The sequence below is a fragment of the Canis aureus genome, chromosome 34 (assembly GCF_053574225.1).
Source record: "Canis aureus isolate CA01 chromosome 34, VMU_Caureus_v.1.0, whole genome shotgun sequence".
NCBI lineage: Eukaryota > Metazoa > Chordata > Mammalia > Carnivora > Canidae > Canis > Canis aureus.
Genome location: NC_135644.1, coordinates 5,663,291 through 5,690,477, shown reverse-complemented (window position 1 = coordinate 5,690,477; position 27,187 = coordinate 5,663,291). Strand labels below are relative to the sequence as shown.

The window sequence follows — 27,187 nt, the reverse complement described above, 5'->3', positions numbered from 1 at the left end:
CTGTGGACAGATCTGCTGGGAGCCTGATTTGTCTTCCTTTGTAGGTTTAGGACTTTTTTCCCTTGCTGCTTTCAGGATTCTTTCCTTGTCTGTGTAGTTTGTGAATTTGGCTATGATAGGCCTTGGGGATGGTAGATTTTGTTGAATTTAATGGGAGTTAAATGTTGATATCTATCTCCTTCCCCAGACTAAGAAGTTTTCAGCTATAATTTGTTCAAATCTTCTCTTCCCTTTTCTCTTTCTTCATCTTCTGAAATTCCTATGAAAATAATGTTGTTACATCTTAATAAGTCACTGAGTTCCCTTAAGTCTATCTTCATGATCCATTACTTTTCTTTCACTCTTCTTTTCAGCTTCATTATTCTCTATAATTTTATCTTCAATATCACTGAATTGCTCCACTGACTCATCCACCCTCATTTTTATGGCCTCCATTTGTGTTTGAATCTGAGCTATAGCATTTTTAATTTTGGCTTGACTAGATTTTAGTTCTTTTATCTCTGCAGCAAAAGATTCTCTAGTGTGTTCTATGTTTTTTATAAGCACAACTCGCATCCTTATAATCATTCTTGTGAATCCTGGTTCAGACATCTTACTTACATCTGTATTGATTAAACCCCAGGCCTTGAGCTCTACTTCCTGTTCTTTCTTTTGGGGTGAAGTTCTATATCCCATCATTTTGTCCATAAAAGATAAGAAGAAAGAGAAAAAAACCTCAAAACCCCAAAACAAAAAATACCCCTCGATCTTGGGTGTTTTTGTCTGCTTGTTAAGAGAATCTAGATTCCAAAATACATACATACATACATATATATAATGAAAATAAACAGAAACATACATACAAGATATACATATAAAAACGGAAAAAATAATAAAAATTTTAAAAACGGAATTGCAAAAATAATAAAAAGTAAAGAATAAGAGTAAAAAAGAAGCTATATCCTGTTTTCCTTAGAGTGGAAACTGCAGCACTCCGTGGTGAGTAGACTTGGTGTGAGCAAGTTGTTTTTGCTGGTCTTCTGGGGGAAGGGCCTGCTACACTGACTCTCAGGCTCACTTGGTTCAGTGGAAAAGCAGGCCAGGGTACAGGGGGGCAGGGCTTGGTGTAAGCTCAAGGCTCCACTAGGTGGTGCCCCACCCTTCAGCCCCAGAACTGAAAGTTCAGGTCCTCCACTCCTCAGTGCGCCCTCACAGAAGAGCACCCTTGTTGTGCCATCTGACTCATTTCACTTGGGCATAATACCTTCAAGGTCCATCAATGTTGTCACACAGGGCAGAACTTCCTTCTTTTTATGGCTGAATAATATTCTACTGCATTATATATATGAATGTATATAGTCACTTTTTTGATACAGTCATCCATCCACAAAGGTTGCTTCCAGGTCATGACTTATGAATAAGCTGCAATGAACATGGAGGTGCAGACACTTCTTTGAGATTGTGGTTTCATTAATTTTGGATATATACCTAGCACTGGGATTGCTGGATAGTAGCAATGGTACTATTTAGTTCTATTTATAATTTAGTTCTATTTATAATTTTCTGAGGAACACAGTTTTCCATAGTCACTGTTCTCAACTTACAATCCCACTAACCCTTACAGAAATGGTTCCGCTTTCTCTACATCCCCACCAGTGCTGGTTATTTCTTGTCTTTTTGATAATCACTTTAACAAGTGTGAGCTAATACTTTACTGTAGTTTTGATTTGTACTTTCTTCTTTAAATTATGTATGCAACTCCAAACACTGAGCCTCCAGAGAAATCAAAGAAGGAAATTAACTAGTAAATGATGATGGCCAAATATTAGAAGAGTAAAAGAACACACAGATCAGCATTTTAAAATTCTATATTCACGGAGTTATGTTTAGATGAGTGCAAAATGCATTTGGTCAACCACTTCATATTCAAATTCATGTGTGTGGAAGTAAATTTGATCCATCTGTTCCTGAATTATTTTCTCAAACCACCAACATTTTATTTTACAAGAACTGATTTCCAACAAGTCTTATGATATCCCTGACCTCTTGCCAAACCTGCTCAAAAAGTCTGAAATATGGCTATTGCACTGAACCCTCTCAAATATGCTGAATTTTTAATTAGAAGCAAAAACAGGCAAAAAAAGTATCTGTTACAATGCCATTCATGCTGAAATCAAGCATAATACATGAACAAAAAGGAAAAAGATCAACACAGTATCTATTTTTACTATATATATGCCCAGATAGAGTATAATGCAAATTATCTAGACGGCAAGCCTTGTGTAAGCAGTTTACACATATGCCAGGAGTCTAAAAGTGGAATGAATGACCCAGGACAAATTCATGACCATTCTAAAGAATGACTTAAATCATATACATCACCAATGAAGTTTCCCCATCTACTCCTTGGCTGCTCCTCCATCTTACAGGATGTCTTCCCCAGCCTACCTCTTTACTTTGTTATTAGGGTTGTCATGTGGGCCCTCAGCTTCCCTAGTTTTCCACCCTCTCCCTCTGTGCATTGTCAGCCTTTCCCCTGGCATCACAGACCACCTAGAGGCTGATGACTCCCAGACCTGTACCTTTACTTTGCTTTCACTTCTAAGAGTGACAGTTTCTGAACTCTTCTCACTTTGATGGTCAGTAAGTACCTCAAAATAAACCATTTCATGAATACTCAAGTTATGAGCCAGAAATTGATGTAATATTTGGTTCCCTTTTTCCCCTTTGTCACTCCCCTCCCACATCCATCAGTCATTGAAGTCCAGTCCATTCTTTACCTTAAGCATCTCTCTAACCTCATTCAAATCATCATATTCCATCACAGCAATTACTGGGACACCTTCTTAGCTGAACTAGCTATATTTCCAAATAGACTCCTGCAAACTATTCTCCACATGGAGTGTCAGAACGATCTTTCTAGGGGCACCTGGGTGGCTCAGTGGTTGAGCGTCTGCCTTCAGCTGAGGGGCTGATCCCGGGGTCCCAGGATCGAGTCCCACATTGGGCTCCCCGCAGGGAGCCTACTTCTCCCTCTGCCTATATCTCTGCCTCTCTCTGTGTGTCTCTTTTGAATAAGTAAATAAAATCTTTTAAAAAACAAAAGAACAATTTTTCTACAAGGGAAATCTGATCATGCCTTTTTCTGCTTAAACTCCATCAGTGGTTTCTCATCACTTTAGAATAAACTCCAAACTTCTTCATATTATTACAAAACCACAAATTATCCAGCTCTTTCTTAAGCCTTTGCCCTCTTCTCTCTGAACCTAACCCTGGCATCCTACAGTCCAATATCTGAGTTTTGTTCAATTTCCAAAAAATTGTCATGCTCTCTCACACCTCAGGACATTCCCATAAATTGTTTCCTTTAACTAAAACCTCTTCTCCTCCCTAGTCCCAACCCACCCAACTTTCTTGTCTCATCAACTTTCCCTATCCCACCTAGCTTTGCTGGCCACGTCAGCTTAGATGCCCTTTCCTCCAAGAAGTCTTTCTTGGCTCCGCCAAAACTAATTTTGATACCCTTGACATATGCTTTTACTTCACCTTGTACTTCCTCTATGACAACCTTTATTTATCATACTGAGGTTGTTTCTTTAATTTCAATAGAGTTTAATTTCTCTAGAAAGGTTAGATACCATGGATGCCCTACACATATCATACATGCAATAAACTATTGTTAACATGAGATGCATTTTAGATCCCTGATGACCAGCTTTCTAAAAATCATAATCTATCCTATAACTTATAAACTGCATTTAAGTATGTGTTTTCATTTAATTTTCCTCTTATATCACCATTCATAAGAAAGAATGCTTTAAGACTTATACAAATAAATATAAAGCTTATTTTCTCTCCTGATACACACATGATTTTTTTCTGTTGTCCTCTCTGACCTTGGTGCTAAACATATTGAAGTAATATCTGATTACAGTACTTTTTTCTCTAATAGTTCTTCCATGTATCTACTATAAATAGCCATTGCTTTCTATCCTGTGAAGTCCTCAAGTAAAGTATATATGAGACAAAAACAAAAAAATAAAAAACTGAGAAACAGCATGAAGGTTAAGGTTTCCAAGGCAGGTAAAATACCCAGAGTTGAAAAGAGAACCCAATTACACAGATATTTAATTCCTTCAATCTTTAAAACTGAATGAATAAAGTATCTTTTCTTGAAAAATATTACTTACAATGTGAGGTAAGTGTTTATAGATGATCTACTGACAAAAGCTAACTTCTATATTTTCCTGGACTTTTAAGATTTTTTCTACAAAAAGTTATGTCAAGTAGAACTTTAAAGTTAGCTCTACTGTTCCTTCTCTCCGTTACTGAGAGAAACATATTTACCACCAGTGATAGGTTGCTTTCAATTGATTAAGCCACGAAAATATTATCATGTTGTTTATAGATACTCATGTGTACTTAATGTATAGAATGACACTTTGTAATTTTTATGAATATATCTTCCATTTACAACTAAAAACAGGGACATTTGCCTTTTGTTATAGAAAATTCTCATTAAAAGGAGTCGTTGCTTTACTTTGTGTCATTTTACAATGGTCTACTCATTAGTAGAATTACTCAGATAAAATTATTTTGAAATTCACAAAGGTGTATCTACACAGTTGAAACACAAAAGAGTTTGGAAAAAAATTTAACTGTTTTTCAATGAAGGATATCAAATAGCATGATTAAGAAATAAGAATCTGACTTAAATAGCAAATCTTGTAGTTCAGTAGTTTGACAAAGGTAGAGAAGCCCCAAAACTATCAAATGTCCACTTATGTTGGTTTCACAAGACTCTGTTGAAGCCTAATTTAGCTTTGCCTCTCAGTTTGTGTGCATGAACTGTAGTTCCAACTTGGCCTTCAAAAATTATGAACTAATAATTCAAGCTAGAAATACATTGATCATAATTTCAAGATCATAATTTCAAGTTGAATAATCATTTCAAGGAATTGAACTTATGAGATATGAGGAAACACTTATAGAAGTTTACCTTTATATTCCATCATCTTTTTTACAAATGGAAACTATTACATTTTCTCCGATGACTGATGCAAGTTGCAAAGCAGAGCTAATAAGTCATTCAATTTTGGCAGCCAATATAAAAAGACAGGAAATATTCTATGGAGTGAAAAGACTACTAAATATACTAAATATTCCAAATATTGCTAAGCAACAAATTCTTTTCCAACTCCAGTGCCACTCAGACCCATCTCTAAAGTTCTCAAAATTTCCTCAAAATTTTCTATCATTACTGTTCAAGTGATTGACCTCTGAATAATGTTCTTATGTTCACCTCAGTCACTTCTCATACTCCTACTTATAAGGCGCCTGGTTATAGGGCTTCTTCCGGGGTCTGTACTAAGTATCTCTTTGTAATATGTGATAAAATAATGAAATTTTAGTGTTTTAAATTGGTTAAAACTTGAATTATTCAAATTCTAACTAGTTTTAAGTTTATTAGGTCAAAATGACATATAGCACATTGTGAGAAGATAGGTGCTCATTAAACAATGACTTGATTGGTTGTCCACATTGCCTGAAACATCTGATAATTAATTTTAAATACATCTATAAAACTGATGCAAAAATAAAAAGTATAATTCATAATCAGTTCTTCAGGTAATTCCATGAAAAGTAGATAGAATTCTTAAAAATTAGAATTACTAAAACAAGTATGAGTGATCAAGCTAATATCATTCCCCATCCCCTCCTGAAAAAAAAAAATAAAACATGTATTAAAGGAATCAATTTCTTTTTCTGGAATAAATGTGCAAAACTCAAACTCCAAAAAGGCAGAAAAACTTTACCAATCATTGAAAATCACAACTGATAAGATGATGCAACAGTTCTCTGGCCCTCATGTAAGCTGGTTCTGTGGTAGGATAAAATATGTTTTATAAGAGGAACCAAGTTTATAAAAATGAATACTAATGAAAAGCAGACTTCTGAGGTTTTAAGTGATCTGACTTTTCTGTTCTTCTTTTACTGTGTGTGGAAGTGGCAGCAGAAATGATGAAAAATAAACATAAAAGTAGTTTGGAAGATTTCAAGCCTCTCTCACAAGACAATTGCTGATTGAGAGTCCTTAATAAACCAACACGATCCATTTTGTTTTCCTTGTCATCTCCTTCACTATTTCCAAATAAAACACTTTGTAGTTGATTCTCATATAAAGTGAACCATTTTGTAGGGGACTCTGAGAGATAAAAAAAAAAAAAAAAAACTATATGGTAATGGGGTTATGTTTCTACTTCTATCAATTAAAAGTGGAAAGCCATAAATAATATTGAAGGAACAATACAGCTGTGTGAATCTTGGCACAACAGGATGAAACTATTTCTACTGTTTGCTTCTTTTCCCCATGTCCCCTTTCCAGTACATATAAATTCATTGCTCTGGTGGTTTTAATTTGGGCCCTAGTTTTGACTAAATCTAAGCGCTCAAAGAAAAACACAGCTGAAACCACTGCCCAGTGGCCTAACTCACAGCCCCAAATGATAGGCCTCCAACAGAGCCCAGCAGGCTTTCAGCAAAAAGGCTGCTGACTAAAGCTCATTTTCAAATGTGGAGAGTTTGATAGTAAGTCAGAAGAGAGGCTTCGCTATAGCAGTCTTAGGAGATTTTCATTGCTCCACTAAAAAGAGGTAGTGAGTATTCTAGTCCTGTAATTCTATGTAAGAAATACATGATAGATTTCTCTGGTGCTTTAGAGGGACCGGTTCTATGCCAGACTGCTAAAACCACAAGGTAATGACACATGCAAAATGAAGAGCTGAGCCATGCAAGATGATCTCTTTCATTTGTATCTGATTTATCTTATTCAGTTCTGAAGGCTCGTGGGTCAGCGATTGTTCTTGAACTAGTAGACCTGAAGCCATCTATAGAATGTCTGTCTTTAACTCTGCCGTATTGCACAGCCTTAGATGATCTTGTCAACGGCTGTGATCCAAGAGTCTCTGGAAAGAAAGATGTTCTACCTTCAAATATGTGAGATACCAAAATAGAGAATCTACTGAAATGTGACCATTTAGATTTCACTGCTGTTTTTAGAGATCTGATGGCAAATTCCTTCTGAGGCTGTAAAGATAGCACCAATGTCCTCGTGATTAAATCTCTAAGGCACCTCAAAAAGATGACTGTAAATTGCTTTCCTCTGTTGCTACTCCTCTACAGAAGAGAATTAATTTTTCCCCCCACAAATTAGTGCTAGGGAAAATTAAAGAAGAAATGCTGAATGAAAATACACTAAAGATCTAGGATAGTTATCCCACTTCCCTGCCAGGGCAGATGACACCATTTTATTAAGCAAGGAGTGGAACATATAACTGAAGACACACTGAGCAAGTCTTTACCCTCGTCCCACACAATCACCAAAATCTCTGGATTCTCTGTTTCCCTACAGTGGCCTCTCCCAGGGGCCAAATAGGACTTGTCAACCTCTTACTGAAATGTCTCTGATACATTTATAGAATACATTTTGTATACAAAATACAGAGGTAGTTTGCTCTGCAAGTCTTGACGCATTCTGTAATTGATCTTGCTTTTCTCGTTCTAATAAGCGGTATCACTGGCCTGCTGTGAACTGGTACCTACTACCCCAAGCAAAACCTCAAATTTTAATATTAAGGTAGTATTTTTGTTGTTGTTCTGCTTACTTTCCTAGCTCAGTGACTATCCCCCATGATTTCTATTGTCTCTTGGTAACCATTCTCTAACAGCCCAGACTGTCCATGGCTGTGTCCCTGGTCTTAATGCTTAGTTCCATGAAAGCTGATCTTTCCCAGCTATGTATATGACCCTGCCAACTTCTACTATAACTTGAAATCCCTATTCTGGTCTTTAGGACTGAATTGCCTCTCAGAATTCTACTCTATCTGCTGACTTTGTCCCAGGTTGGTCTTCTGGGTATAAAACTGCTGCCTCTACACATGATATTCTGCAAACTTCTGTTTGTCCATATGTTAACTTGTCACAGTACCTCTGGGCTATTCAGATGTCACCCTCACTGGTTCTCTGATCAGTGTCACACTCTGGTACTAGGTTATGCACTGATCCCACAGCCTTGCTTAGTTATCTTATTCTAGGCCCTTGCCCAAATAAATACTCATCTTGCCTCACTTAGTCATATCTGTCCACTTGTCATCCGTAAACCAGTACTTGTATTTTTATAATAAAATGGAGTATAAAACAATTGCAAAGCTGAGAGAAAATTTCAAAGAAAAAGATTTTAATGTAGAAGGTTGTTTTGTTTTGTTTTGTTTTGTTTTCCCCAAACACCTAGGTGGCTCAGTTGGTTAAGCGTCTGCCTTTGGCTCAGGTCATGATCTCCAAGTCCTGGGATCAAGTCCTGCATTGGGCTCCCTCCACCTCTCCCCGCTGCTCATGCTTTCTCTGTCTCACATACACACACACTCTCTCTCTCTCTCTCAAAGAAATAAAATCTTTACAAAAGATTTTTAAAGTATTTTTTCCACATCATTTATCAATTTTGGTATGCTTTGCATACATTTCCTAGAGTATGAGTCCAGAACACATTTTACTGCAATTTCAACCAGATTGTATTATAGCAGTCAAATATTTTTCTCTTGGCTAACTTTAAAAAGAAGAGAATCAAAAACATTCTCTCTGAATGTTCGGAGAAGCTTCCCATAGAGAAGGAAGTACATTCTGATTTTAAACAAAAACAAAACCACAGCTAAGCCTTTCATAATCCAGCAACACACACAGGTTGGATGTAAAAATAACCTATCCTTATCTGAATACTTTGAATTTTACTGAGGGATTTGATGAGAAAAGATGAAGCATTCCCTTCCAACACTAGCTCAACAGGATAGAAAAAGAAATGGAAAAAAGAGCATGTGCGTGAATGAGACTTATTCTACAATTTTCTGTGCTCAATTTGCTATTACTGTTCCTAAGAAAAAGGAATAATAACGTAAGACGCTGGCTAGTGTGTAAACTCTGTGCTAATTGCTGCCTTTACTCTCTTGTTAGTAGATTAGTAGAAGAGGTGAAAAATCAACTTCTAGTAATATTTACTATGGCAGCTGGAATATTGTGGTTTAATGAGGGACTTTTTCAGTGCAGAACTATCCAGGGAAAAGTGGTAATGTTCATAAGAGCTAGTCTGGTTTTTCTTGGTAACTAAATATCATTACCACAATGAGTTGCAGTATTTCCAGTGATGGACATTTTTAAAAAGTAAAAAGAAAAATCAGCCAAGAGATTATTATTTTGTCATCATGCCTTGTAAACTTACATGACCTCTATTTTTCAATTCAGACTTTGCTGTGAAGGCATATGGAATTCTTATAGATACATCAGATGAGTCTCACTGCCTCAGAAGACATGTGAAAATATTTTTTAATAAAAAAATTTGACTAGCATATAGAAGTGAATGTTGACAGACAAATAATGACCTTTCCATATCTATTTCCACTCTTCAAATATATTTAAGCCATCTGGTTTTGGATATAAAAAATGTATGTGAAATAGTTCAGGTTTGGTGAAGATGGATGGTCAATAGTTCATAAAACTTTAAAAATGTGATAATACAATGATTCATATTATGTATTTTTAAAACTATAATGCATCAATTATAGATGGATGTTTTTTAATGATAAATTTGGTAGAAAAAGTATTAAGTGACATTCTAACAAATATTTTAGCAAAATATATTAAAATTTTACTTTTTTTTTGGTTCGAGGTAATCCAGGAAGTTAGTCTGGTCTCTTTCAGGATTTACTTTAAGGGATGATTTTGAGTAATTCTAGTTTAAGTATAAAGGTGTCAATGACCTCTGCCTTTAGAAGGATCTGTCTGCAGAAGCACTATCTTAGATTGCTTAATATGGAATAGAGGTAATATTTCTTCCAGTTATTAATAAAAGTTATGGAAAGTGCTGTAAGTTAATGGATCACTTTATTGCACATACAATGAAACATTTAATTGATAGGAAATTAAGAACCCTGAGTCAATTTTCACCCAGATATTCAGTGCAGATATTTGTTAATGTAACATAGACAGTCACGTAAACCTACACAGTCAAATAAAGCTACAAAGCAAACAGCTTGGTGGTGTCACGGTATGATGACCAACTAGAATATGAAGGTTCTATACATAAGATTTTTCCGGATTTTAGAATTCTTTTCACTTGACTTTATAGCCCTCTTCCTAAGTGGAGAAGTACGTACTAGTTAGAATACGAAGTAACAATTTAAGTGTCCCTATAAGGAGACAATCCAACAGAAATCTCAATGTGGATGGCAAAGAGACACATAAAAGAGGGCCATTCCAGTGTACATTCCTGAACCTTCCTTTGGTAGAGACAACAGGGATGAGAGAATCTGATTTTTCTTAATCTATTATTCCAACAAAGTCGCAGGCAACTAACAGATTAAAGCATAGTTTTTATGGCGACAGCTACAAAGAAGAAAAGCTTTGGAAACTGAATTTATCACATTGCAGTTAAAGGATGGCGTTTACACACTGGATCAAGTGAGTAAGACTCACGGACCACGAAAGCAATTCAAAATTGGTATAAAAAAAAATTGGTATCTATAGTTAAAGTTCTGCATATGCTTTAAGTTTCTGGCTCCATGCGAAATTGGTCAGATGAAATACGAATTAGTGAAAACAAACCTATAGCCTTTGCCATAGAAAGAAAAGGATATTGGGAAATCTCAATTTCCTTCCTCCCGTTTGAGCAGGCATATTTGGCTCTAGCCCGGTCTGTGTAGTTATGCGTAGATAATGCCAAAGGAATGCCTTGATAAATAAAATAATCTAGGTGGGGTGTGTGTGTGAGAGAGACACTTGTCATCACACACAATAGTGGTGGTTTTGTGAAATTCAATCCTATTGTAGTGAATTCCATTGGACTGGATGACGACTGGCCTCACTACTTTGCCCAGGGACACTCCCGCATCAATAAAACAAATGTGAGATCATGGCAACAATACAGCAGAATGTTGCTTCGCTGCTTCAACCTGCAATTTTGTAAATTGATGGAAGGAAATTATCTACTATATTTTAGGATTAGTTATTTGTTTTTGTCTTTTGGTGTGAAATGACTGAAATCATCCACCATATTTTAGGATTAGTTATTTGTTTTTGCCTTTTGGTGTGAAATGACTGAAATCACAAAATATGCAGTTTTTCTTATCATGTTCTAATATTTTCAGTAAAGTAAAATGATCATTTGATCATATAATAAATGTGTAATTATAATTTTCATCAGGAGACTAAAATAGACGATATTTCTGTCAACTAATGAGAACAAGTCCCAAATGAGTGAAGTGGGAAAAAACCATACGTTTAAATTCTAAACAAAAAGTAATTTATGTTTCTATTTTTGAAACTCCCCAAAAGTTCATAATAGAAAAGCAATATAAGCTATTTTGGAATCATGCAAAACAGGCTTATACTATAGAATACAATTCTATATTTTTTTAAAAAGACTTATCTGGCTAACCTAATCAGTTCAAGACAAATACTAATAAGAAAAACTAACCAAGAAGAATAAAAGCCTTTTTTCATTGAATTATGCAACGAGTAACGTCTACACAGTTGCCTTAGAAAGATACTCTTTTAGAGTGTGTTACACAGACAGTTAAAAAGCACAAAGGTGAATGACTGGACACCATTTTGCTCTTAAAACAATAGGTTCTGAGTCCTGGGCTGAATTCTCAACAACTAAGGCATAAATAAAATATTAAGAAACACTAGGGGCCGGGGCAGCTGGGTGGCACATTGGGTAAGCCTTCGACTCTTGGTTTCAGTTCAGATCATGATCTCGGGGTCTGGGATGGAGCCCAGAGTGGGCTCCCTGCTCAGGGTGGAGTGAGCTTGAGTTTCTCTCTCCCTCTGCTCCACCCCCATTTGCTCTCTCCCTAAAATAGATCTTTAAAACAATCAAAAACAAAATATTGGCATTTAACGATCCAGTGGATCACAAAGAGGCACTGTTAAAGTGGATCATAGCTGATATTTACTTAAAAGACAGCAAAGATTTTGCATTGATAGAACTGCTTCATCCACTGTACTCACAGCTGTCTGATAATGACTCATATAATATACTTCCAGTGATTTTTATCAAATAACTGTGATTGCTGTCCTCAGCCAGTAGCTCCTGTCTGCCTACCCCTGTACAAGCCACGGGTCAATTCATTATTAGGTTCCATAACTTCCAAATGTTGCTGATCAAGACAAGTTCAGCATAAATAATAGTGTCGAATACTAGTGATTCTAACTGCTTATCTATTTTTTGATTTTTATTTTTAAAATTTATTTTATTTCGTGTATTTATGTTGTGCTGCTGCTTGTCCGTTTTGGTCTCTTACTGTGTGAAACGCCAATGTTCTGTACTGTGGCCTTACCTAGAAATTTTACTACATACCTGTGTTTCTTTTTTTTTTTTTTTTTTTTATTTATTTATTTATGATAGTCACAGAGAGAGAGAGAGAGGCAGAGACACAGGCAGAGGGAGAAGCAGGCTCCATGCACTGGGAGCCTGATGTGGGATTCGATCCCGGGTCTCCAGGATCGCGCCCTGGGCCAAAGGCAGGCGCCAAACCACTGCGCCACCCAGGGATCCCCATACCTGTGTTTCTATAGATCCACATGATACATATAGTTTTTCATTATAAAAGTAATGCGTGCTCACTAGAAAAAGAATATACATGCCTTTTTCTATCATCTCTCTCCAGATGGTTTATCTATACTTTATGGAATAAAAAATACCATACCTATAGTTTTGAAGTCCTTTTAATTTGCATACGATGCTTTCACGTCCACAAATGCAGATCTCCATCACTGTCCTTCCGCAGTTACTCTGCTGAACTCCTTCAGTTTTGGGGCCATGAGCTCACGTTCTGGGCTTCGGCCCCTAAGTTAGGCGGTAGGGAGACCCCACCGGGCGGCTGCGAGGGGGAGAGGGCGGGCTCTGGAGACCTCTGCCTCTTCCCCATGCCCCGGCCTCCTCCTAACCCCCAGGACCCACGCCCCGCCCTCTCCCTCACCTGGGGGCCCTCCCCGCCCTCTCCCTCACCTGGGGCCCTGCCCCACTTCCCTCCCTCACCTGGGGGGCTCTCCCCTGCTTCCCTCCCTCACCTGGGGCCCTTCACCCGCCCTTCTCCGGCACCTGGGGGCCCCACCCCCTCCTTCATCTGGGGGCCCTCCCCTGCCCCTCTCTCACCTGGGGGCCCCACCCCCTCCCTCACCGGGGCCTCGCCCCTCTCCCTCACCTGGGGGCCCCTCTCCGCCCCCTCCCTTACCCGTGGGCCCTCCTCCCCGCCCTCTCCCTCACCTAGGAGCCCTTCCCCGCTCCCTCCCTCACCTGGGGGCCCTCCCCGCCCTCTCCCTCACCTGGGGACCCTCCCCGCCCTCTCCCTCACCTGGGGTCTCTCCCCTGCTTCCCTCCCTCACCTGGGGCCCTTCCCCCGCCCTTCTCCGGCACCTGGGGGCCCCACCCCCTCCTTCATCTGGGGGCCCTCCCCTGCCCCTCTCTCACCTGGGGGCCTCACCCCCTCCCTCACCGGGGCCCCGCCCCTCTCCCTCACCTGGGGGCCCTCCCCGCCCCCTCCCTCCCCCGGGCCCCTCCCCGCCCCTCCCTCCCCCGGGGGGCCCGTGCCGGGTTAGCCGCGGTGGACCGGCCGCCGGGAAAGCGCGAAGCTGGGGGCGACTCCGGGGCAGCGCTCGGGCCCGACGCCCCCCAAGTGCGTCCGGTAGGACCTGCTGCCAACTGGGGATACGGAGCCCGCGAACCGCGGGCGGGAAGGGGCGGGGTCGCCTACGGGGCCGAGCAGGGGCGGCCGGGCTGGGGCGGGGCGCGGGGCTCGGCGCGGGGGGGGGGGGGAGCTGCGAGGCCCACGCGGGCCCGACAGGGAGCCCCGCAGGAGCCCGCCCGGCCGAGCACGCGCCCCCCCCCCTGCAGGCCTCGGGCCTCGGGCGGCCTCCGCGGTCCCCCCGCCCCCCCCCCCTGCAGGGCCCGCGCTCTGCACGTTCCTCTGCGCGTGGAGGTGGCGCCAAAATGCAGAAGCGGCTCAGGCCCGCGGCTCCTCTCTTGCCCCCGAAGGCTTCCCCCTGGGCGCTGCTCGCTTTCCCGCCGCCCCCGGGAATCCGCTCCGGGGGGCTCGACCCGGCCCCGCTGCGCAGAGACGCAGGACGAGGGCACGAGGGTCGCGGTCACCTGCTGCGGGAAGCCCGGCCCCGGCCCCTGCCCCGGCCCCTGCCCCTACCCCTGCCCGTACCCCTGCCCTGGCCCCTACCCCTGCCCCTGCCCGTGCCCCTGCCCCCGCCCCCGCCCCGTCCCCTGCCCCTGCCCGTGCAGCCTGAGACCAGCCCACGGTCGCCTCCCAGGGCCGCAGGGCCGCAGGGCCGGCCAGGGGTGAACATTCCAAAAGGCGGGTGATGAAGGAGGTCGGGGCTCTGCACGGCTCCCTGTTTCGGGAGGATTGAAGCCAGGTGGCTTTGGGGCTCCAGGTAGCTCGGGGGTTTGCAGCCTTGAGCGCCTACCTTCCCCCCTGCTCCTGCCGGGTGGGAGCCCACCGCGACCACCTCCAGTACCGATGCTGATGCTGCGGTCGGCCCTGCACGTGGCGCTCAGGGGGTCGCACAGCTGGCTGCAGTCTGATTGCAGAAGACAGTCTCCAAGTCCATTTTTTATTTTTATTTTTAAGTAGGTTCTATGTCTAGGATGAAGCCCCAACTGGGGCTTGAACTCCCAACCCGGAGATTAAGACCAGAAGTGGGACCATTAACCGTCTAAGCCACACATGTGCCCCTCCAAGTCTCATTTTCTTGAAACGTGGAGAAACCTAGCCCCTGAAGTACAGATGAGAGAGGGAGAGATTTTTAAAGGAAGTCAAATAAATGTGTAAATACTAAAAAAAAAAAAAAAAAAAAAAAAAATCAGGATCCAAGGAAAGTAAGTGAGGGAGGAAAGAAACTCAGCCCTGCAGGCCCTCCTTGTGTTGAAGGGCAGCATGTGAGCAGCTCTTCCTCCCCCGCCCCTTTCTCACATTCCTCTTTCCGCATACAGGGTATATGTTTCCCTTGCTTTGTCATAAGGAAGATTTCTGACAGGGTAACTGATTCTTTCCAGAAGCATATAGAAAAAGGGCTTCTCAGAGTCTGAGTGACTGAGCGGAATGGAAAAGGAGCTCTGTTCAGCTTAGTGGAAAACTTGAGGAAATCTGACAAGCTGCAGTGAGTAGATTGGCAGCAAGATCCACAGAGGAGATTGTTTTACGCCTTAACACTGCGAGGTTGGTGACACCAACAGTTGGTTCAAGGGCCATTTTCCCTGGTTCCTTTCTGGATTACTGGAAGGAGGGCAATTTGAAATTTCAAAAGGGATGCCTTTCCTTTTTTTTTTTTTTTTTTTAACTGCCTTTTTTTAAAAAAAAAAAAAAAGCTTAGGGAAAAGGCTATCTCAGAAGAAAACCATCTTCTGTCCCCCTTTCCCTAAGCCACAGATGTCATATAAGCACAAGGTGGGGCATCCAGGTGGCTCAGTTCATTAAGCATCTGCCTCTGGCTCAGGTCATCTTCAGCTCAGGTCATGATCCCAGGGTCCTGGGATTGGGCTCCCTACAAAGCAGGAAGCCTGCTTCTCTCTCTTCCTGCTGTTCCCCCTGCTTATGCATGCTCTCTCTCTCTGTCAAATAAGTAAATAAAATCTTTAAAAAGAAACACAAGGCAGTTATTATTTTAATCAAATTGTTGCAAATGTTAATATGCATATTATAAAGATGAAACCCATTTTCTAACGAATTATATCCACTCTCTTGCAGAAATAGATGACAAGAGGGTGACCAACACACAAGCTGAAGTAAGTTTTCTTATATTTTGTATAAGTAGATGTTCATTAAAAATTAAATTACAAACACGATTAGTTAGGTTTAATATTTTTTTTTAGGTTTAATATTTTATAAAAATATGTCATGTAAAAACTGGTTTGCTTTTCCTGAGTAAAGAAACAACAAAATGGGGTCATTAGATCTCTGCCCCTATGGTACTTTGGTTGTCAACCTACGAAATGCCAACCCCTGATAAAACTCGTACGATGAACCATTGCTTTTAGTGGCAAGATATGGTATTGATATGTTCAACTTAGTGACTAGTTGTTTATGACCAACTACAGGCAGGGCCAAAGTCGGATCCTGGAGCAAGAAGCTGGGGAGCGGGCACCCCTGGAAGAGTCTGCTGGTCTGTGAAGCCACGAGCAGACCCCGAGGCTAGAGGTTCACATACGCGTGTAGGAGTTCAGAGGAGAGTTCCTATGGAAAATAGGAACCAGGGGAGGCTAGGGGAGCTGATAATGTAGGATAAATTGAATACAAGGACATAAGTAAACTCATGCTCAGGAATAGAACAACTATCACGTAGTGTGCAGGCATATTAGCCAATTCCCATGGCTGCATTAATCATAGAGCAATACCCAGAGGAAAATGTAGAAAGAACAAAATACCGAATAGTATCTCTTGAGACTTTTCTAAAACTTTAATGAGATTGTGTATTTGAAATACTTTGACAACAGAACTCATACATATAAAGCAGTTTTTATTGCTTAGTAAGTTTTACTACATGTTGCTAAACAAACTTTCCTGTAGGATTAATTTTCTGCTTGATCTTTGAATGTATATATGGAAATATACAAGAAATCCCAAAATGATTGCTTCTTGAAATCAACCAGATGAGACTGAATACAGTAAAGGAACACCAGAAATATCAACCATCCACATGTTTAACATAATAAACTGGTGGTACTAAGACCTTCTATTCTGAAGAAATCTGCTCGTACCATTTGTTTGGTTGATACGGATTTGACAACTATTTAATTGAATTTTTTTTTTTTTTACTTTTTAATATATTGTTTTTGCATCAAGCAAATGTCTATATCTTGATAATACCTTTGAGGGCAAATAAGCTTTAGTATGTACAAGGAAAGATACCTTAAATTCTATTTAACGTCATTGAAACAGCTTCTAGTTTTTCAGACTCTGTATATTCTTTCCAATACACCTAGAAAAATTCCCAAAGCCTAGAATAATTCCCCAAAAGTGTCTTGTAACTATTCATACCTGACCTTATCAAAGTAAAAATAATTGCTCTAGATACTAAAACTCATTGACGAAGACCCCTACCTTTGCCACATTGAAATATAAATCAACACACGACTAAAAAGGAATCTTTGACATAATCGGATTGGGGTGTAGATGGTGTATATGTATTTTATAATAATAAATAATATTATATATATTCACATATATACGAATAGTTTGTGGTTTTGGTCTCTAAATATGTTTCTGTGTTGCAATTTTTGTAATTTTTAATGCAAACATTCTCTCTTCGGTAAGAAGAGAGTCTTATTGGTCTCGTGGGCATAGGTAAGAGTGTTATGCAGCAGTTTGGTTAGGAAAGGACTTATTTATCTTTTGAAAAAAGAAGAGAATATTATCTCCACATTGTAATTCCAAGTAAATGGGGAAGATAGACTGAACGTGTCAATTCCAGAAGTTTACAAACTGGTATCACTTACCGAAGACCCTCATTATCTATGCAGAACCAATCAAAAATCCTTTGAGCAGGTATAGTTATCCCGTGGACATAGCTTTTGGAGTACACTTTGTTCTGGCACTTACGATTTTTCTCTCAAACAAAAGGGATTGGTGTCTCTTTTTTTTTTTCTTTTAAAAATAAATGAATGCTATGAAGTGAGTAAAAGAGTAATTTCAAGACTGCAAGGGATGAAGGGTTTTCTGATAAAGTAGCTTTATATATCTGTTAAAACGGTGCTATCAGCGAACATGTGTATAATTTCTCGTTGATTTGAGTTGTATTTCATAACAAAGGGGAATCAGAAAGCTCTTTGAAATGTGGCACAATGTTTATCTCCCTCACAGGGCTAATTTTTATTCAAATAAGACTTTTCCTCTTTTCTCTTTGTCCACAGTCACAAAATGCATCCCCGAAGCAAAGGAAGCAGAGCGTGTACACACCACCGGCCATGAAAGGTACTGTTCAGGTACTGACTATGCCGGGTTGCTGTGAATGTTGAGTTCACGGCTGGCAGGCTAGGCTGTCTGTTTGCAAGGACCATAAGCTTGATCTAGTCTCAGCTCTACAGCTTGATCATGTGACTTTCAATAAGCTACTTTATCCACTGAAAGCTTAGTTTCATCAAGAATAAAATAGGTAGCTGAAGAAGGAATAACTAGAAATGTCTCAGAAATTCAGTCTGGAAATTCTCATTTTCCAAAATAATGACAGAGATTTTTCTTTTACCCTTCCTCACATATTTTCTTTGAAGGGATCTTTCCAGAATCCCTAATTACTCTTGCCAGTGTTGCCAGATGATTGCCATTTTTTTTTCTTGGCTTATGCAAAGTAGAGTAACTTGAATTTGGGGCAAATTTAATGTAAACTGTTGCCTCATTGCCTTGTATCAAGAGTAGCTCTAAGAAACCCAATCAAACAGCTATTCGCTGTACATGTAACAGCTGTTCAAATAACAACTAGAAATGCTAGCTCAGATCCTGGCATTTTCCCAAATTTCTCCCCCAAAACTGGAACTGGGAAAAGAACATCTAAGTGTGTCGGAATTCTGACTGACACCAGTTCCAGGGAAGGCTTCTTTTATTATTTAAAAAAATTTTTTTTATATTTTAAAGATGTCATTTATTTACTCATGAGAGACACAGAGAGAGAGAAGCAGAGACACAGGCAGAGGGAGAAACAGGCTCCCTGGGGGGAGCCCGATGCGGGACTCGATCCCAGGACCCCCCGGGATCATGACCTGAGCCAAAGGCAGACGCTCAAGCACTAAGCCACCCCTGTGCCCTACTTCTTTTATTTCTCACACAAAAATGTTCCTGACATGAGGCAGAGTGAGCTCTGTCCAGTAGCTCCTACTCCAGCCTGTCACTTGGGCTGTTGGCCCAGTGGCTCATCAAGCTCAGTTTCAACTACAAGAGAGGCCAGCTGAGCAGCTTCCTCTGGAGTCTGGAGAAATGTCTAAATTGGGAGTGAAATTTTCCACTCTGTATTCTCTCTAGATTTGAGGCTTTTTTTCAGGAAGGTGGAATATAAATGGACACATTAATAACTACTCTCAGTAAACTTCCTTCCTGTGCAGCTATAAAACACCATGTTTATTTGTTTGTAAGACTGCAGTAAATAACACAATCACCAGTATTGTACTTTATTCCGGGGTAATTATTGAGACTATCAGGCTTCCCTCTCCTGAAAGATAAATATAATCATTTGAAGATATAGTTCCTATTGTAAGTCATCTTGTAATTTTAAGACACATCAGTTTTGGCATGAATGGGCAACAGTAAAAGATATATGTTCACTATTTAATGATTTCCTCTGTTCTATTTTGGGATGGCTTAACTAAATAAAGGAATACTGTTCTCATATCCTCGGAGAATAATAATATTATTTTTAAAGGAAATTCTTAAAATCGATGTCCCAGGAGCTTTCATTATATTTAGCTCTCAAATATCATAAGAATGTGGGATCCTAACATTTAGGGAAGTTAGTCATATTGCACATTTTCACATGTGACCTTACTACCGTCAGTCCCTCCAAGATGAACATTCAGTGACAGTCATATTGGTCCTGGGTTAAAGGCTTGGGAAAGCATAGTAATTCTTTCAAGAGGCTACCAGGCAGTTATTACAAGTTACTTAGGCCCTCTTGATAACCAATAAATACCTAGGTAAATCTCCTGCTTCTGATTAAAAAAAAAAAAAAAAAAAGGAAGAGAGAGAGAAAGCTAAATCCACATGTTTTATTCAGGCTACCTGTCCCCAAGAGCTAGAAATGAATATTTCAAGACGAAATTAAGCTATGGTAACATATGGTGCATTGTGAGCATATTAAGAAGCTTCAATCATAAGAAAGATGAATTAGCAAAGGAAATGTTATTGAGATGCTAAATACGATAATACAATTGCTCCGAAATGTGTAGTTCTTCAAATTGCAGTGGAGCATCATTATATGTTATTGAGTATAAAAAAAAAAAAAAGTTTGCTTGGAGAGCAAAGCAGAAACAGATGTGATTAATAGTTCTAAAAAAACTACTCTGACAAAAAGGCCAACCAGGATTTCATGAAGGATCCAGTAAATAACTGGTTAGTAAAACAAAACAAAGCAAAACAAACAAAACAAAAAACAAACTGGCCAAACTCCTTGCTTCCCCCTTCCTTTGCTCAGTCGTCAGGAGTTACCAGGTACAGAGGCCAAGGTGGCAGGAGGGCAGGATGCTACACCCCACCTATTTCTGTTTCATTTAACGCATGGACAGATTAGTCTCCTGTCTCCTAAGTGCATTTGGTTTTTCTCTTTCAAAAGTAACAGTGGCGCTTATGTCTCCACCAAGTTTCAGGAAACAGAGACATGTCCAGGTCTATATCCAAATGCTTCTGTTGTTCTAGTTTTAATTTTCCCCACTTCCCTCCCCTATGGTCAAAGAGAAAAATATGATTTGGTAAATTAATTACCATCCAGAATGGTGTATCAGTTAGGCTGGATTCTGAAGAAAGATCATCTCAAGGACCACTGGCATTATTGGGTGGTTGCCTTTTAGGGCCTCGTACCTGGATCAATTAGTTTATGGCCAAGATGACAACATCATATGGTACAAGTATGACAATGTAAATGGAAGAATCTGTATATGGCTCCCTTTTTTCAGCGATGTTTCATGGTTTGTCCACACATTTACTCTTAGAACATAATAAACAGATTTAGTACTTGGTCTGCCTTTTTATTTATAACATTATAGGCATCCAATGTGTTCAAGGAGGTTACAGGTTAATTAGGGCAACTAGCTAGTGATGACTGAATTTTTTCCAATGCATCTAACCTCAGGGTACCATATTGGCAACGTTCTCTTGAGGATTCCAGCATATTAGGCCTGGGGTGGAGCCAGATAATCAAAATCTCCAAGTGATTCTGCTATAGTAAGTCTAAAGATTGACCAGACTCAAATATCCAATCACCTACCTAACATGTCTCATGGAGATCAAAGAGATAATGAGATCAAAATTAGTAAGTTCAAGACTGACCTTGGAATCTTCTCAACGCCAAATCAGTTTGTCTTGCACTGTTTCCCTTCTCAGCAAGTGGAATATCTATCTGCCTACCTGTGTATTGCGAGTTCTGAGAGCTTCCAGGGGCCCCTCCTTCTCTTTCACTCTCTTCAATAGTGGAACACTAGTTCATGGGTTTCACCCCATTAGCCCTCTTATGTTTCCCACTTTCTCTCTTATCTTCGACTTCACCACCATATTTCAAATCAATCACAATCAATCACAATCACAAGGAAATAGGCATACCTCAGAGGTATTCTAAACCACTGCAATAAAGCAAATCAAATGAATTTTTTAGTTTCCCACTGCTTATAAAAGCTGTTTATACTATACTGTGGTCTATTAAGTGTGCAATAGCATTATGTCTAAAAAAATAATGTATATGCTTTCATTTAAAAATACTTTGTTGCTAAAAAATGCTAGCCATCATCTGAGTTTCCAGCACCCCATAATCTTTTGCTGGTGGAGGGTCTTGCCTCCATATTGATGGCTGCTGACTGATCAGGGTGGTAGTTGCCAAAGGCTGGGGTGGCTATGGCAATTACTTTTTTTTTTTTCTTTCAGATTTTTACTTATTTATTTTGGAGAGAGGAGAGTGCAAGTGAGTGCAAGCAGGAAGAGGGGCAGAGGGAGAAGGAGAAAGAGAATCTTGAGCAGACTCCCTGCTGAGCATGGAGGGCATCCTGGGGGCTTGATCTCATGACCCTGAGATCATGACCTGAACTGAAATCAAGAGTCAGATGCTTAACCGATTGAGCTACCCAGGAGCCCCTGTGGCAATTTCTTAAAATAAGACAACAATGAAGTTTGTCACATCAATGGTCTCTTCCTTTCACAAATGATTTCTCTGTAGCATGTGACTCTGTTTGAGAGCATTTTACCCACAATAGAACTACTTTCGACCTTGAAGTCAATCTTTCCAAACCCTGCCACTTTTTATCAACTAAATTTATGTAGTATTCTATGTCCTTTGTTGTCATTTCTACAATCTTCACGGCATCTTCACTGGGAATAGATTTCGCCTCAAAAAACTACTTTCTCTGCTCATCTGTAAGAAGCAATTCCTCATTTCTTAAGGTTTTATTATGAGGTTAGAGCAATTCAGTCCCATCTTTAGGCTCTACTTCTAATTCTAGTTCTCTTGCTGTTTCCACCACATCTTCAGTTACTTCCTCCATGGAAGTTTTGAACCCCTCAAAGTCAACCATGACAGTTGGAATCAACTTCTTGCAAACTCCTGTTAGTGTTGATATTTTAACCTCTTCCCATGAATCATGAATGTTCTCAGTAGTACCTAGAATAATGAATCCTCTCCAGAACCTTTTTGATTTGCTTTACTCGGATCTATCCGAGGAATCATTATCTATGGCAGCTAGAGCTTAATGAAATGAGTTTCTTGATTAATAAGACTCAAAAGTCAAAATTACTCCTTGACCCATGAGCTACAGAATGTATATTGCATTAGCAGGCATGTTAATCTTGTACATCTCCATCAGCACTTTTGGGTGGCCAAGTGCATTGCCATTGAGCAATAATCTTTTAAAAGAAATCTTTTGTTTTTTTTTCTGAGCAGTAGTTCTCAGCAGTGGGCTTTAAAATATTAAGTAAACTATTTTATAAACAGAGGTGCTGTCTTTCATGCTTTGTTTTTACATTTATGGAGTATAGGCAAAGTAGATTTATCATAATTCTTAAGGGCCCTAGGATTGTCAGAATAGTAAATGAGCTTTGGCTTCAACTTAAAGTCACCAGCTACATTAACCCTAACAGGAGAGCCAGCCTGTCCTTTGAAGCTTTGAAGCCAGGTATTGACTTTTCTTCTCTAGCTCCGAAAGTCCTAGAAGGCGTGTTCTTCCAAAAGAAGGTGTTTCATCTACATCGAAGATCTGTTGTTTAGCCACCTTCATTAATGATCTCAGTTAGATCTTCTGGAAACTTGGTACAGCTTCCACATCAGCACTTGCTGCTTCACCTTGCACTTTGATGTTATGGAGATGGCTTCTTTCTTTAAACCTTAGAAGCCAGAGGCTTCTGGGTGGCTCAGTCGGTTAAGCGTCCAATTCTTGATTTCACTTCAAGTCATGATCTCAGAGTCGTGAGATGGAGTTCCACATGGGGCTCTGTGCTGGGTATGGAGCCTGCTTAAGATTCTCTCTCTTCTCCCTCATCCGCCCCTCCCCCAGCCTTGCTCATGCATGTTCTTTCTCTCTCTTAAAAAAGAAAAAAAAAAAAAAACCCTCGTAAACTTACCTCGGCTAGCTTCAGGCTTTCCTTCTACACCTTCCTCACCTCTCTCAGCCTTCATAGAACTGAAGAGAGTTAGGGCCTTCCTCTGGATTAGGTTTTGGGTTAGGGAATATTGAGACCGGTTGGATCTTCTATCCAGACCACTCAAACTTTCTCCATATCAGCAATAAGACCATTTCTTTTTTTTTAATCGTGTGTGTATGTGTGTATGTGTATGTGTTCACTGGGTACCACTTTAAATTTCCTTTAAGAATTTTTCTTTACATTCACAGTTTGGCTAACCCAGGCTCAAGAGGCCTAGCTTTGGACCTAGCTTGGCTTTTGACATGTCTTCCTCACTAAGCTTAATCATGTCTAGTTTTTTTATTTAACCTGAGAGACTTACAGCTCTTCCCTTTCACTTGAGCACTGAGAGGACTTGTGGGGTTATTAACTGGCCTAATTTCAATATTGTTGTGTCTCAGGGAATAGAGAGGCTCAAGAAGAAGGAGGGAGAGACGTGGGTGACAGCTGTTCAGTGAAGTAGTCAGAACACACATATCTTTCAGTTAAGTTCACCAGCTTATGCGGGCACGGTTCATGGCTCTCCAAAACTATTATAGTAGTAACATCAAAGATCCCTAATCACAGATCACCATAATATAGTAGCAATGAAAAAGTGAAATATTGTGAGAATTGCCAAAATGTGATAGACACAAAGCGTGCAAATGCTATTGAAAAAACTGTACCAATAGACTTACTTAATGCACGGTTGCCACAAACCTTCAATCTGTAAAAACAAAAAACAAAACAAAACATAGTATCTGCGGTGTGCAATAAAGAGAAGTGCAAGAAATCAAGCTATGCCTGTACCGGGTTGCTCAACAGCTAGTCTTTCTCTTGCCTCCCATGAGTTTTCTATACTGTAGCCAAAGTGAACTTTTATGTGCTATTTCTTCAGTTAAAACTCATTAATAGCTCCCCTTTGCCATTGGGTAAAAACCCTATTCTAGAGGAAAGTTTTCAAAGCTTCCTGGACCATGGCTCCAATCTGTCTCTGCTCTCCTCCACTGAGTCCCAGACGTCTGGCATTCTGCGAGCTTCTGAAGGCACCAAGCTCTTCGCGGGTACACGAAAGAGTCACACATTCTTCCCTTCACCCAGAATGTTCTTCTCCGCCTCCTCCTTGTCCTCATTCTTCATTGGATAACTCCTACTTATCATTCAAGCCCTGTCCTTAAAGATCAGTTTCTGAAAGGCGCTTTTGCTAACCCTCCAGTCTAAATTTTCTATAGCTATAAACTCCCTATTGATAGTTGTCATCTCTAGAGTTCTTTCATAGCAAGTAAATATGAGGCCCAGCTATATACTATATACTATATACTGGCCACAGGGGCAGCGTCAATTTTATTTAGTACCGTATCTGCAGGGCTTCACATAATGCTTGGGACATGAGCAGTGCTTATAAATGTATTTTTAAATAGTTTTTAAAATATGCCTAATGCACAAGTATTGGTGAATGAATCATCTCCTAAGGATATTACCTTCTCTCTGGTCTGTTAGAAAGAACTTTTTTCTGTTGAAGTCCCTAGAAATTTGTGTCCATGTATTGTTTTATATCTTGTTACTATTTGTGGCAAATTTCAAAATGACAACTATTTAAGTATTTCAGGACATCTAATGGGTCCTCACCTCACCCTTAATTTGCTTCTTTCAAGGTTAAAATAATCACCATGTCAATCATGCCTCCCATTCAGCTTTTTTCACATTCTTTCTTGATCTCCTAATAAGCTGCACTTTACCTATATCGTTCTAAAAGTGCATCATTCACTAGCAACCTTATATTTAAGTGTGGTTTGATCGGAATAGAATACAGACTTCAATTATGCTTATTATCCTTCCACCCAGATTATTTCATTCTAATAATGCAACCTAAAATCTTACTAACGTTTTCTGTCATCCATATATGTTGATGAAAAATAGCGAATCAAAACTTTCAAGCCTTTCTTATGTATTGCTTTTAAACCCTCTTATTCACCATGCATTTCCCATTTTAGCATTATGTCCTTTTTTAACCAAAAAGTAAGACAGTGCTGTCATCCCAATTGAATTTCCTCTTGTTAGAATCAGGCTGTCACATGAATATGTCATATTTTGTATTGTGATTCTTTCATCCCTTTCTTATCTCAATCGTGTGTCACCACAGATAAGATAAACTTATCTTTGGTATTTTTATCCACACTTGTAATAAACATATCAAACAGAACAAGGCAAAGAGAGGGCCTTGTAGAACACATCTCTCTCTCTAGTTGCTATCAGTCCCCCTGGAAGCCACCGTTCAACCAATTATCAAATAGACTTATATATCAGGGCTCCATCCCATAAAGCCAGAGGATATCATGATTATTATTGTTAGATATATTGTTGTGTTTCAGATATTTTGTGCTGACTACATTTTTTCATCTGTGCAGATGAGTCATGAATTTATAATGCATATGATGCACAAAAATGACAGAAGTTGAAGTTTGCATGGAAAACAGACTTACTTTTCCATTACCCTTTGCAATATAATGCTTTATAATTATATAAGTAGAAAGTTCTGAGGATTATCAGGAAAATGACAGCTGACTACTGAATACTCAGTGTGGACGTTTTTGGTGTTTATTTGGTGGTCAGCCTTGCAATTTACAGCACAGCCAATTAAATTATTGTTGGAGAGCTGGAATCATGTTTTCAGAAAAGCAAAGTAGGTTTGAGTCTTGGGACAGGAAATAGCTGACTCATTTCCATCCTCATTTTGTGTGTGTGTGTGTGTGTGTGTGTGTGTGTTTTACTGGAATGCAAATGCCTTCAACTGAAGAGAGCAAAGCAAGTGCTATCGATTTAAAAAGGAAATTTGAACGCAAAGCGAAGCAGCTGGCTCAAAATGGCATTGTATAGCAGGCTCTATTAGGATTGCATTACCATTTTTAATGCATAGCAAGTCAGATGTTATGTGTACTTCTGAAAAAGATCTTCCTCTCATTCTTTTTAATTTCTCTAAAGCCAAGTTTTGATTACTTCAGTGTCCAGAGATTGTTCTTCTGGTATGTCAAAGACATCTTTGAATGCTTGCAGCATTGGAACTCCTCCGTTCTATTTTCTCCAAGGATGGTTGGGATCTTGATATTTTACCCTAACCCAGCCTCTTTTCACACTTAAGCAATAAATGCAAATAAGGAATAACCTAAGATAGGAAACAATACGAAGGTTCAATAGGTTTTATTATTTTTATAATTTTTATATTTTTTTAAGATTTATTTATTTATTCATTCAGAGAGAGCGAGAGAGAGGCAGAGACACAGGCAGAGGGAGAAGCAGGCTCCATGCAGGGAGCCCGACGTGGGACTCGATCCCGGGTCTCCAGGATCACACCCCGGGCTGCTGGCGGTGCTAAACCACTGCGCCACCAGGGCTACCCTCAATAGGTTTTTAGAGGGTGGTAGATGACAGCAGCAAGGATGTGACACGTCATAATAACTGAGGGATAATCTTCAAGTCAGGGAAAGCCATTGATCATAATAATTTTACCAGACCTGACATGAGGGGGCATGGACTTTGAGGGCCAAGTGATCAGGGTTCAGACCTCAGCGCCACTGTTTATTAACTGTTTGGCTTCAGCAACTCAATTAGTTTAACCTCTCTTGTCTCATCGGTAACATGTTGATGATACCTACCCCATAGGATCGCTGTAGAGACACAATGAAACAATATATAAAGGAGACCGTTTGGAACAGGCATGGAATATGCCGCAACTACTTCAAAACTTCTTTGAACCCTGGATGAAAAGTCAGGTGCACTCCTTTTCCATTTCCACTGAGCCTTGAAGAAGGGAG

The 27,187-nt window shown here is 39.9% G+C and overlaps 1 protein-coding gene and 1 long non-coding RNA gene across 12 annotated transcripts in view; one reads left to right on the top strand and one right to left on the bottom strand.

The window, feature by feature from the left end:
* LOC144304772 (uncharacterized) overlaps nucleotides 1–13,593 on the bottom strand; it is a 130,780-nt gene extending 117,187 nt beyond the window's left edge. For 4 of the 8 annotated variants that reach the window (XR_013371736.1, XR_013371738.1, XR_013371730.1 and 1 more), the window contains exon 1: nucleotides 12,735–12,991. This is a non-coding gene — a long non-coding RNA (uncharacterized LOC144304772). The other 4 variants (XR_013371734.1, XR_013371732.1, XR_013371731.1 and 1 more) reach the window with 4 other exon arrangements.
* Nucleotides 1–27,187, top strand: part of PPP1R1C (protein phosphatase 1 regulatory inhibitor subunit 1C) — a 115,010-nt gene that overhangs the window by 37,618 nt on the left and 50,205 nt on the right. For 2 of the 4 annotated variants that reach the window (XM_077883329.1, XM_077883328.1), the window contains exons 3-4: nucleotides 15,783–15,820; nucleotides 17,945–18,005. In XM_077883329.1, coding sequence (XP_077739455.1) covers nucleotides 15,783–15,820; nucleotides 17,945–18,005 — 99 coding nt within the window. Of the gene's footprint in view, nucleotides 1–15,782; nucleotides 15,821–17,944; nucleotides 18,017–27,187 lie in introns of all 4 variants that reach the window. The other 2 variants (XM_077883330.1, XM_077883331.1) reach the window with 1 other exon arrangement.